The 13,467-nt window shown below is 51.3% G+C and overlaps 1 protein-coding gene across 3 annotated transcripts in view; it reads right to left on the reverse strand.

Moving 5' to 3' along the window:
* Positions 1 to 1,620: 1,620 nt before the first annotated feature.
* Positions 1,621 to 13,467, reverse strand: part of ATG2A (autophagy related 2A) — an 89,613-nt gene continuing 77,766 nt past the window's right edge. For all 3 annotated transcript variants that reach the window (XM_038764465.1, XM_038764464.1, XM_038764463.1), the window contains 5 exons: positions 11,530 to 11,612; positions 10,190 to 10,311; positions 9,934 to 10,088; positions 4,125 to 4,280; positions 1,621 to 2,260 (listed from right to left, as the gene is read on the reverse strand). In XM_038764465.1, the coding sequence (XP_038620393.1) occupies positions 2,024 to 2,260; positions 4,125 to 4,280; positions 9,934 to 10,088; positions 10,190 to 10,311; positions 11,530 to 11,612 (753 nt within the window). In that variant the 3' untranslated portion in view covers positions 1,621 to 2,023. The remainder of the gene's footprint in view (positions 2,261 to 4,124; positions 4,281 to 9,933; positions 10,089 to 10,189; positions 10,312 to 11,529; positions 11,613 to 13,467) is intronic.

Raw genomic sequence — 13,467 nt, forward strand, 5'->3', positions numbered from 1 at the left:
TTTGTTCTCGGTCTCCCCCTTTTAGACTGTGAGTCCACTGTTGGGTAGGGACCGTCTCTAGATGTTGCCAACTTGGACTTCCCAAGCGCTTAGTACACTGCTCTGCACACAGTCAGCGCTCAATAAATACGATTGATTGATTGATAATAATAATAATAATGTTGGTATTTGTTAAGCGCTTCCCTCCTTCCTCTCCTCTCCTTCCCTTCCCCACAGCACCTGTACATATGTATATATGTTTGTACATATTTATTACTCTATTTACGTATTTTACGTGTACATATCTATTCTATTCTATTTATTTTACTTGTACATAAAGATTCTACTTATTTTTTTTGTTAGTATGTTTGGTTTTGTTCTCGGTCTCCCCCTTTTAGACTGTGAGCCCGCTGTTGGGTAGGGACCGTCTCTATATGTTGCCAACTTGGACTTCCCAAGCGCTTAGTCCAGTGCTCTGCACACAGTCAGCGCTCAATAAATACGATTGATTGATTGGGGGGCGAAGGGGGCCGGGAGGCAGGGCGTCCCGATGCCTCCACTCAGGGCAACCCGGCCTTTTTCCCCGCCGCCCCACCCACCGGCCTTCACCCTTCCTGAAGCCAGCTGGCAGGGCGGCCCACCCAATCCCGGGAAGGCCGTTATCCTGGAGGGGTGCCCGGACCACAGTCTTCTCGGATACGGGAGGGAAAATGGGGTCTAGGGAACGGGGCAGGTGGGGTACCTGGGGCAAACCAGATGCGGAAGGCTACAGCCCGGCTTAAAGCCCCTGGCTGGAATAATAATAATAATAGTAATAATAACTGTGGTATTTGTTAAGCATTTCCTATGTGTACTAAGCTCTGGGGAGGATACAAGCAAATCCGGGTGGACACAGTCGCCGTCCCACGAGGGGCTCACAATCTCAATCCCCATTTTACAGATGAGGCAACTGAGGCCCGGAGAAGTAAAGTGACTGGCCCAGCGGACAAGCGTGCTAGGGAAGCAGCGTGGCTCAGTGGAAAGAGCCTGGGCTTTGGAGTCAGATGTCATGGGTTCAAATCCCGGCTCCGCCCACTTGTCAGCTGTGTGATCTTGGGCAAGTCACTTCACTTCGGTGCCTCAGTTCCCTCATCTGTAAAACGGGGATTAAAACCGTGAGCCCCCCCGTGGGACAACCTGATCGCCTTGTAAACTCCCCAGCGCTTAGAACAGTGCTTTGCACATAGTAAGCGCTTAATAAATGCCATCGTGATAAGCGGCGGAGCCGGGATTAGAACCCACGGCCTTCGGATCCACTGTGAAACGCCGCTTCTCACGGCGTCGCCCGAGAAGGGCGGGCATCCGTCGCTGCCCGGGCAACAGAAAGCGGTCCCCTACCAGGGCCGGGGGATGCCCTGCCCCTGTCCTTTCCCATCCCCATGGGCCGGTGGTCAGCGAGGGAGCGTCCCGATGGAGGCAGGAGCGGCTACTTGCTGGGCTCCTCCCCGGCGGGCGGTCTCTCTCGGCTCCCGCGGCCGAGGGCGAGCAGCGATGGGGTGAGGGGGGCGTCGGGGAAGGACACGGAGAACACAAGAGCAGGAGTCTTGGGGCCCGGACAGGCCGAGTGCGTGTCCGGGCGCGGGGAGACACGGCACAGAGGGGCAGAGGTGGCTGGGGGATTTTATTCCGCTTCATGCAGACGCCGCGGCCCACGACGACGCGGGGCTTAAAAAGAAAAAAATACATGGAACACGCGTGTCCCGGGGCCCGGGCCCCTGCGACACAGCAAGACACTTGGCTGGAGGAGATCCCAGGGTGGGAGGAAGTCTGTCCCGGGGCAAGGCAGCGGTGCATGACGGAGGGGGGACTGGGGAGGTGGCCCCGTCCACGGCTTGGGGGCAAGGCCTGGGACGGGGGGAGGCTCCTCCGGCCCCGGGCGGGCGGCGAAGACTTCGGAGATGTCCCTGGGGGCCGGGTCAAAGGTCGAAGTCAACGGCCACGGGGCCGGAGGAGCCGGGGGCCCGAAGGACGGTCCCCGGGGACCTGCGGGGACGGGGGACGGGCCTCAGTCCCGGGCCTCGTCGGAGCGCCATTTGAGGGCGTGGTCCTTGTGGGCGTCGGGCAGAATCTGGTTGCGCATCCCCCCCAGGAGGTTGGACGTGGCCTCCGTGGCCAGGATGAGCGGCTTCACCACGGTCGGGGGCAGCTGGCGGATCACGCCCCCGACGGCCCCCGTTAGCCCCTTCTGCTCGTGCCCCCGGGACGCCACGTCGCAGATGGTCTGGGCCGTGTCCAGGATGCCCTGTGGCGGGGGAGGTCGGAGGGAGGTCAGCGGGGGCCAGTAATAATAATAATAATAATAATAATAATAATAATGATAATGATAATAATACTGGCATTTATTAAGCGCTTACTACGTGCAAAGCACTGTTAATCATTATAACAACGGCATTTATTAAGCCCTTGCTATGTGCAAAGCCCTGTTCTGAGCGCTGGGGAGGTTACAAGGTGATCGGGCTGTCCCACGGGGGGCTCACAGTCAATCCCCGTTTTACAGACGAGGTAACTGAGGCCCAGAGAAGTCAAGTGACTGGCCCAAAGTCACCCAGCCGGCAGTCGGCGGAGTCGGGATTTGAACCCATCACCTCTGACTCCAAAGCCCGGGCTCTTTCCACCGAGCCATGCTGCTTCTGCGTTCTGTGCTTCTGTCCTAACCACTGGGGAGGTTACAAGGTGATCATATACCTGTATATGTATATACGTATACCTGTATATATGTATATATATATATATATATACACACCTGTATATATGTATATATACCTGTATATATGCATATATATATACCTGTATATATGTGTATGTGTATATATATATCTGTATATATGTATATATATACACACCTGTATATATGTATATATATATATACCTGTATATATGTGTGTATATATATATATACCTGTATATATGTATATATGTTTGTACATATTTATTACTCTATTTATTTATTTATTTATTTTGCTTGTACATATCTATTCTATTTTATTTTGTTAGTATGTTTGGTTTTATCTCCCCCTTTTAGACTGTGAGCCCACTGTTGGGTAGGGACTGTCTCTATATGTTGCCATCTCGTACTTCCCAAGCACTTAGTACAGTGCTCTGCACACAGTAAGCGCTCAATAAATACGATTGATGATGATGATGATGACGATCAGGTTGTCCCACGGGGGGCTCACGGTCTAAATCCCCATTTGACAGATGAGGGAACAGAGAAGCAATCAATCATATTTATTGAGTGCTTACTGTGTGCCCAGCACTGTACTAAGCGCTTGGGACGTCCAAGTTGGCAACGTATAGAGACGGTCCCTACCCAACAGTGGGCTCGCAGTCTAGAAGTAGGCTTCAGAGAAGTGAAGCAGCGTGGCTCAGTGGGAAGAGCACAGGACTCCGCCACTTGTCAGCTGGGTGACTTTGGGCAAGTCACCTCACTTCTCTGTACCTCAGTGACCTCATCTGGAAAATGAGGCCTCCAGGAGGCCTTCCCAGACTGAGCCCCTTCCTTCCTCTCCCCCTCGTCCCCCTCTCCATCCCCCCATCTTACCTCCTTCCCTCCCCCACAGCACCTGTATATATGTATATATGTTTGTACATATTTTTACTCTATTTATTTATTTATTTATTTTACTTGTACATATCTATTCTATTTATTTTATTTTGTTAGTATGTTTGGTTTTGTTCTCTGTCTCCCCCTTTTAGACTGTGAGCCCACTGTTGGGTAGGGACTGTCTCTATATGTTGCCAATTTGTACTTCCCAAGCGCTTAGTACAGTGCTCTGCACATAGTAAACGCTCAATAAATACAATTGATTGATTGATTGATTGAAAATGGGGATGAAGACTGTCCCACGTGGGACAACCCGATCACCTTGTAACCTCCCCAGCGCTTAGAACGGCGCTTCGCACATAGTAAGCGCTTAATAAGCGCCATCATGAAGTGAAGTGACTTGCCCGAAGTCACCCAGCTGACGAGTGGCGGAGCCGGGATTTGAACCCAGGACCTCTGGCTCTTAAGCGCTCAGTCCAGTGCTCTGCACACAGTAAGCGCTCGATAAATACGACTGACTGATCGACTCCCCAGCCCGGGCTGTTTCCAGCGAGCCACGTACCTCTCGGACGGTGTCATAGGCCTTGGCGACGCCCTCTCGCAGGTCGGCGGGCTGCTGGCCGCGGCGGAGCCGGCGCCGCGCGGAACGCTTGTCCTGCAGCGAGCGGGAGACGGGCGCCGCCGGGGACAGGATGTCGTACACGGTCTCGGCCGTCGCCTGGGCGGGAGGGTCGGAAGCCGGAGGGTCAGGGGCCGGGGGCGACGACCACGGCCCCCCGACTAAAACCCTCCTTTCTTTCTACTACGATGAGTTTCTACACGCCCTCCCTTGGTGACCTCATTCGCTCCCACGGCTTCAACTATCATCTCTACGCTGATGACACCCAGATCTCCATCTCTGCCCCTGCTCTCTCCCCCTCCCTCCAGGCTCGCATCTCCTCCTGCCTTCGGGACATCTCCATCTGGATGTCCGCCCACCACCTAAAGCTCAACATGTCCAAGACTGAGCTCCTTGTCTTCCCTCCCAAACCTTGCCCTCTCCCTGACTTTCCCATCTCTGTTGACGGCACTACCATCCTTCCCGTCTCACAAGCCCGCAACCTTGGTGTCATCCTCGACTCCGCTCTCGCATTCACCCCTCACATCCAAGCCGTCACCAAAACCTGCCGGTCTCAGCTCCGCAACATTGCCAAGATCCGCCCTTTCCTCTCCATCCATACCACTACCCTGCTCATTCAAGCTCTCATCCTATCCCATCTGGACTACTGCACCAGCCTTCTCTCTGATCTCCCATCCTCGTGTCTCTCTCCACTTCAATCCATACTTCATGCTGCTGCCCAGATTATCTTTGTCCAGAAACGCTCTGGGCATATCACTCCCCTCCTCAAAAATCTCCAGTGGCTACCAATCAATCTGCGCATCGGGCAGAAACTCCTCACCCTGGGCTTCAAGGCTGTCCATCCATCCATCCCCTGGCCCCCTCCTACCTCACCTCCCTTCTCTCTTTCTCCAGCCCAGCCCGCACCCTCCGCTCCTCCGCCACCAATCTCCTCACCGTACCTCGTTCTCGCCCGTCCCGCCGTCGATCCCCGGCCCACGTCATCCCCCAGGCCCGGAATGCTCTCCCTCCGCCCATCCGCCAAGCTCGCTCTCTTCCTCCCTTCAAGGCCCTACCGAGAGCTCACCTCCTCCAGGAGGCCTTCCCACACTCAGCCCCCTCCTTCCTCTCCCCCTCATCCCCCTCTCCATCCCCCCATCCTACCTCCTTCCCTTCCCCACAGCAGCTGTATATATGTATATATTTTTGTACATATTTATTACTCTATTTATTTATTTATTTATTTATTTTACTTGTACATATCTATTCTATTTATTTTATTTTGTTAGTATGTTTGGTTTTGTTCTCTGTCTCCCCCTTTTAGACTGTGAGCCCACTGTTGGGTAGGGACTGTCTCTACATGTTGCCTATTTGTACTTCCCAAGTGCTTAGTACAGTGCTCTGCACACAGTAAGTGCTCAATAAATACGATTGATACTTGTTAAGTGCTTACTACTGGGCCAACCGCTAAGTAACGAGGTTGTCCCACGCGGGGCTCACAGTCCCAATCCCCATTTTCCAGATGGGGTCACCGAGGCCCAGAGAAGTCAAGTGACGCGCCGGAAGTCACACAGCTGATAAGTGGCGGAGCCGGGATTAGAACCCACGACCTCCGACTCCCAAGCCCGGGCTCCTTCCACCAAGCCACGCTGCTTCTACTGCTACTACTGATAATGATGGCATTTGTGAAGCGCTTACTATGTGCGAAGCACTGTTCTAAGCGCTGGGGGGATACAAGGTGAACAGGTTGTCCCATGTGGGGCTCACAATCTTAATCCCCATTTTATAGATGAGGGAACTGAGGCACAGAGAAGGTAAGTGACTTGCCCGAAGTCACACGGCTGACAAGCGGCAGAGCTGGGATTTGAACCCATGACCATTACTAGACTGTAAGCTCATTGTGGGCAGGGAGTGTGTCTGTTTATTAGAGAAGCAGCGTGGCTCAGTGGCAAAAGTACAGGCTTTGGAGTCAGAGGTCATGGGTTCAAATCCCGGCTCCGCCAATTGTCAGCTGGGTGACTTTGGGCAAATCACTTCACTTCTCTGTGCCTTAGTTCCCTCATCTGTAAAATGGGGATTAAGACTGTGAGCCCCTCCGTGGGATGATGATGATGATGACGATGATGGCATTTGTTAAGCGCTTACTATGTGCAAAGCACTGTTCTAAGCGCTGGGGGAGGTTACAAAGCGATCAAGTTGTCCCACAGGGGGCTCAGTTTTAATCCCCATTTCACAGATGAGGTAACTGAGGCCCAGAGAAGTGAAGTGACTTGCCCAAAGTCACCCAGCTGACAGTTGGCAGAGCCGGGATTTGAACCCATGACCTCTGACTCCAAAGCCCGTGAACCTGATCACCTCATAACCCCGCCAGCGCTTACAACAGTGCTTTCTAAGCACATAGCCCACTGTTGGGTAGGGACTGTCTCTAGATGTTGCCAATTTGTACTTCCCAAGCGCTTAGTCCAGTGCTCTGCACATAGTAAGCGCTCAATAAATACGATTGATGGTGATGATGGTGAGCGCTTAATAAATGCCATTATTATTATTATTATTACATCGTACTCTCCCAAGCGCTTAGTACAGTGCTCTGCACACAGTAGGCACTCAATAAATACGACAATGAACGACTCTCTTCTCCCACTTTCTTCTGCATCGCCCTGACGTGCTCCCTTTATTCCTCCTCCCTCCCAGCGCCTCAGCGCTTCCGTCCACATCTATCACTTCTTTCTTTCTATTAACGCCCATCTTCCCCCCGAGACCGTCAGCTCGCTGCGGGCAGGGAACCGTGTCTGTCGCGTTGTACTCTCCCAAGCGCTCAGTACAGCGCTCTGCCCACACGAAGCCCTCCACAGATTCATTCATTCAATCGTATTTATTGAGCGCTTACTGTGTGCAGGGCACTGGACTAAGCGCTTGGGAAGTACAGGTTGGCAACATATCATCATCATCATCAATCGTATTTATTGAGCGCTTATTATGTGCAGAGCACTGGACTGAGCGCTTGGGAAGTACAAATTGGCAACATACAGAGACAGTCCCTACAAGAGCTTTCATTCATTCATTCGATCGTATTTATTGAGCGCTTACTGTGTGCAGAGCACTGTGCTAAGCGCTTGGGAAGTACAGGTTGGCAACATCTAGAGACGGTCCCTACCCAACAGTGGGCTCACAATCTAGAAGAGCTATTAAGAGCTTAGTACAGTGCCTGGCACGTAGTCAGGTACTTAAATACCACTGAAAAATAAAATTAAAAGAACAAACCAACCCACGACTGGATTATCAAAAGCCTCCAGCAGGAATATAGGTTGCCAACTTGTACCTCCCAGGCGCTTAGTACAGTGCTCTGCACACAATAAGCGCTCAATAAATACCATCGCCTGCTCTTCGGGGTTGGGATTTCTGGAAAGAGCAGGGGCTTGGGAGTCAGAGGTCACGGGTTAGGGAAGCAGCGTGGCTCAGTGGAAAGAGCCCGGGCTTTGGAGGCGGAGGTCATTGGTTCAAACCCCGGCTCCGTCAATTGTCAGCTGGGTGACCTTGGGCAAGTCACTTCACTTCTCTGGGCCTCAGTTACCACATCTGTAAAATGGGGATGAAGACTGTGAGCCCACCGAGGGACAACCTGATCACCTCATAACCTCCCTAGTGCTTGGAACAGTGCTTTGCACATAGTAAGCGCTTAATAAATGCCATTATTATTATTATTATGTCCGCTCCGCCACATGTCTGCTGTGTGACCTTGGGCGAGTCACTTAACTTCTCTCGCCTCAGTTCCCTCCTCTGTAAAATGGGGATGAAGACTGTGAGCCCACCGAGGGACAACCTGATCACCTTACAACCTCCCTAGCGCTTAGAACAGTGCTTTGCACATAGTAAGTGCTTAATAAATGCCATTATTATTATTATTATTATTATGTCTGCTCCGCCACATGTCCGCTGTGTGACCTTGGGCGAGTCACTTAACTTCTCTCGCCTCAGTTCCCTCCTCTGTAAAATGGGGATGAAGACTGTGAGCCCACCGAGGGACAACCTGATCACCTCATAACCTCCCTAGCGCTTAGAACAGTGCTTTGCACATAGTAAACGCTTAATAAATGCCATTATTATTATTATTATTATTATTATGTCTGCTCCGCCACATGTCTGCTGTGTGACCTTGGGCGAGTCACTTAACTTCTCTCACCTCAGTTCCCTCCTCTGTAAAATGGGGATGAAGACTGTGAGCCCACCGAGGGACAACCTGATTACCTTATAACCTCCCTAGCGCTGAGAACAGTGCTTTGCACATAGTAAGAGCTTAATAAATGTCACAACTTCTCTCGCCTCAGTTCCCTCCTCTGTAAAATGGGGATGAAGACCGTGAGCCCCCCGAGGGACAACCTGATCACCTCATAACCTCCTTAGTGCCTAGAACAGTGCTTTGCACATAGTAAGCGCTTAAAAAATGTAATTATTATTATTATTATTTTATTATTATTATGTCTGCTCCGCCACATGTCCGCTGTGTGACCTTGGGCGAGTCACTTAACTTCTCTCACCTCAGTTCCCTCCTCTGTAAAATGGGGATGAAGACTGTGAGCCCACTGAGGGCCAACCTGATCACCTTACAACCTCCCCAGCGCTTACAACAGTGCTTTGCACATAGTAAGCACTTAATAAATGCCATTATTATTATTATTATGTCTGCTCTGCCACATGTCCGCTGTGTGACCTTGGGCGAGTCACTTCTCTCGCCTCAGCTCCCTCCTCTGTAAAATGGGGATGAAGACTGTGAGCCCACCGAGGGACAACCTGATCACCTTATAACCTCCCTAGCGCTGAGAACAGTGCTTTGCACATAGTAAGCGCTTAATAAATGCCATTATTATTATTATTATGTCTGCTCCGCCACATGTCCGCTGTGTGACCTTGGGCGAGTCACTTCTCTCACCTCAGTTCCCTCCTCTGTAAAATGAGGATGAAGACCGTGAGCCCGCCGAGGGACAACCTGATCGCCTTATAACCTCCCTAGCGCTTAGAACAGTGCTTTGCACATAGTAAGCGCTTAATAAATGCCATTATTATTACTATTATGTCTGCTCCGCCACATGTCCGCTGTGTGACCTTGGGTGAGTCACTTCTCTCGCCTCAGTTCCCTCCTCTGTAAAATGGGGATGAAGACTGTGAGCCCACCGAGGGACAATCTGATCACCTTATAACCTCCCTAGCGCTGGGAACAGTTCTTTGCACACAGTAAGCGCTTAATAAATGCCATCATTATTATTATTATGTCTACTCCGCCACATGTCCGCTGTGTGACCTTGGGCGAGCCACTTCTCTCGCCTCAGTTCCCTCCTCTGTAAAATGGGGATGAAGACCGTGAGCCCACCGAGGGACAACCTGATCACCTCATAACCTCCCGAGCGCTGAGAACAGTGCTTTGCACATAGTAAGCGCTTAATAAATGCCATTATTATGTCTGCTCCGCCACATGTCCGCTGTGTGACCTTGGGCGAGTCACTTAACTTCTCTCGCCTCAGTTCCCTCCTCTGTAAAAGGGGGATGAAGACTGTGAGCCCCATGTGGGACAACCTTGATTACCTTGTATCCCCCCCAGTGATTAGAACGGTGCTTTGCACATAGTAAGTGCTTGACAAATGCCATCATTATTATTATTATTATTATTATGATTATAATTTCGGCCTTTAGCGCTCACAGTCCCAGAGAAGCCTGCTCGGTAAGGGGCTCCCCCGGACCCCGGCCTCCTCAGGGTGGGTCCCCCCGCTCGGCCCCGCACCTGTATGGCCTGCACGAGGCGGTTGCTGAGCTCCAGGGCGGCGGAGGCGGTGGAGGAGCCGAAGGAAGCGGCCCCGCGCTGCAGCCCCCGCATGATCCTCCCGTCCCGCCGGTACTGTTCGATGGGCAGCCACAGCAGGTCTCGCAGGCCGTGGTCTGGGGGCGGACAGAGGGTCAGAGCCCCCCCCCTCGGCCCCCCTCGCCCCTCTCCCGCGGCCATCGGGCCCCCGACCCCTCGGGGAGTTGTGTACACTCACAGAGCTGGACCACCGAGTGCATGGGGCCCACGCCCCCCAGCAGTCCCGGCAGCTGGTTCTTGCGGATGTCCTGCAGCCATTCGTTCAGGGCGTAGCCCAACACCTTGTCCACTCCCAGGAGCCTGGGACGACACAATAATAATAATGATGGCGCTTATGAGGCGCTTACCACATGCACGGCACTGTTCTAAGCGCTGGGGAGGTTACCAGGTGATCGGGTTGTCCCACGGGAGGCTCACGGTCTTCATCCCCATTTTACAGACGAGGGAACTGAGGCCCAGAGAAGTGACTTGCCCACAGTCACCTGGCTGACAAGTGGCGGAGGCGGAATTTGAACCCACGACCTCTGACTCCAAAGCCCGGGCTCTTTCCACTGAGCCACGCTGCTTCTTGACATGATCACGGCCTCTCTCCCCTCCCCTCCCACAGTCCCAAGGAGGGACCCCGGGGAATAACGGCCTCATGGCCTCGTTGCTACAGCCCGGCCTTGGGAGTCGGAAGGACCTGGATTCTAATCCCACCTCGGCGGCTTGTCTGCTGTGTGACCTTGGGCGAGTCACCTAACTTCTCTGTGCCTCAGTTCCCTCATCATCAAATGGGGATTAAGACCGCGAGCCCCTGGGGGACAGGGACAGTGTCCAACCTGATGACCTGGTATCCACCCCAGCGCTTAGAACAGTGCTTGACACAGAGTAAGCGCTTAACAAATACTATTAATATTATTATTATTCCTAGGAGTGTGGCTCAGTGGAAAGAGCATGGGCTTTGGAGTCAGAGGTCATGGGTTCAAATCCCAGCACCGCCACTTGTCAGCTGTGGGACTTTGGGCAAGTCACTTCACTTCTCTGGGCCTCAGTGACCTCATCCGTAAAATGGGGATGAAGACTGCGAGCCCCACCATGGGACAACCCGATCACCTTGTAATAATAATAATAATTCTGGTATTTATTAAGCGCTTACTATATGCAAAGCACTGTTCTGAGCACTGGGGAGGATACAAGGTGATCGGGTTGTCCCATGTGGGGCTCACAGTCTTAATCCCCATTTTACAGGTGAGGTAACTGAGGCCCAGAGAAGTGAAGTGACTTGCCCAAAGTCACACAGCTGACCATTGGCGGAGCCGGGATTAGAACCCCTGATCTCTGACTCCCAAGCCTGGGCTCTTTCCACTGAGCCACGCTGCTTCTCTGTAACCTCCCCAACGCTTAGAACAGTGCTTTGCACATAGTGAGCGCTTAATAAATGCCATCATTATTATTATTCCTATTATTATTAGTCGGGGGGGGGGGGGACGACCATGAGGAAGGCAAAAGGGACCGGGCGGTGGGGGCGGGTCTCACCCGTGACGACAGCAGAGCCTCTTCAGCTTCAGTTCAGAGCAGTTGAGTTGGGCCAGACCGATGAGGATCCCAGCAAAGGTGCCCTGTATGATATTTATTTATCCAATAATAATAATAATAATAATCATGGCATTTGTTAAGCACTTACTATGTGCAAAGCACTGTTCTAAGCGCTGGGGGGGATACAAGGTGATCAGGTTGTCCCTCGTGGGGCTCACAGTCGTAATCCCCATTTTACAGATGAGGAAACTGAGGCTCAGAGAAGTGACTTGCCCAAGGTCACACAGCAGACATGGGGCGGAGTCGGCATTCGAACCCATGACCTCTGACTCCAAAGCCCGGGCTCTTTCCACTGAGCCACGCTGCTTCTATCCAGCGCTTAGAACAGTCCTATGCACATAGTAAGCGCTTAATCAATCAATCAAATGCATTTCACCTCCTCCAGGAGGCCTTCCCGGAATGAGCCCCTTCCTTCCTCTCCCCCTCGTCCCCCTCTCCATCCCCACAATCTTACCTCCTTCCCTTCCCCACAGCACCTGTATATATGTATATATGGGTGTACATATTTATTACTCTATTTATTCATTTATTTATTTTACTTGTACATATCTATTCTATTTATTTTATTTTGTTAGTATGTTTGGTTTTGTTTTCTGTCTCCCCCCTTTTAGACTGTGGGCCCACTGTTGGGTAGAGACTGTCTCTAGATGTTGCCAACTTGTACTTCCCAAGGGCTTAGTACAGTGCTCTGCACACAGTAAACACTCAATAAATACGATTGATGATGATGATGATGATTGACAATTGATTTATTGAGCGCTTACTGTGTGCACAGCACTGGACTGAGCGCTTGGGAAGTCCAAGTTGGCAACATCTAGAGATGGTCCCTACCCAGCAGTGGGTTCACAGTCTAGAAGGGGGAGACAGACAACAAAACCAAACATATTAACTGTGAGCCCACTGTTGGGTAGGGACTGTCTCTATATGTTGCCAACTTGTCCTTCCCAAGTGCTTAGTACAGTGCTCTGCACACAGTAAGCGCTCAATAAATACGATTGATGATGATGATGATATTAACTGTGAGCCCACTGTTGGGTAGGGACTGTCTCTATATGTTGCCCACTTGTACTTCCCAAGCGCTTAGTCCAGTGCTCTGCACACAGTAAGCGCTCAATAAATACGATTGATTGATTGATTGATATTAACAAAATAAAATACCATCTCTATATGTTGCCAACTTGTACTTCCCAAGCGCTTAGTACAGTGCTCTGCACACAGTAAGCGCTCAATAAATACGATTGAATAATATTAACAGAATAAAATAAATAGAATAGATACGTACAAGTAGAGTACTCAATAAATACGATTAATTGAATATCTAATTAACTGAATTACTTGAATTGGATTAGATGAATCTAATTCTAATCTAATTGAATTATTGGAGGAATAATTCAATTAGATTAGAATTAGATTCATCTAATCCAATTCAAGTAATTCAGTTAATTAGATATTCAATTAGATATTTGGAGGGAGGCTCCAAATAGGGAGGAAGCCCCAACACGGCAGCCGGAAGAGGTGTCTCCGAGAACCCGGTACTTAGGAGGCCAAGTGCCTCGGTTGGCTTGAGAGGGGTGAAGGGTACGAGCTGGGGTGAAGTGGGAGGAGAGAGGAGAGCAGGGGAGCGGGAGGGCCCAGAGGTGGGGGAGAACAGAAGCCCAAGGGGACATTTGGTAGCCAAAAAGGGTGGGCAGACAGCCAACCGGCCGGGACCCCCGTTCCGCCCCTCTCCAAAGGCGGTCCCTCAGCCGCTTGAATAGTGATGGCATTTATTAAGCACTTACTACATGCAAAGCACCGTTCTAAGCGCTGGGGAGGTTACAACGTGTTAAGGCTGTCCCACGGGGGGCTCACAGTCTTCATCATCATCAATCGTATTTA

Source organism: Tachyglossus aculeatus, chromosome 22 (assembly GCF_015852505.1).
Source record: "Tachyglossus aculeatus isolate mTacAcu1 chromosome 22, mTacAcu1.pri, whole genome shotgun sequence".
Lineage (NCBI taxonomy): Eukaryota > Metazoa > Chordata > Mammalia > Monotremata > Tachyglossidae > Tachyglossus > Tachyglossus aculeatus.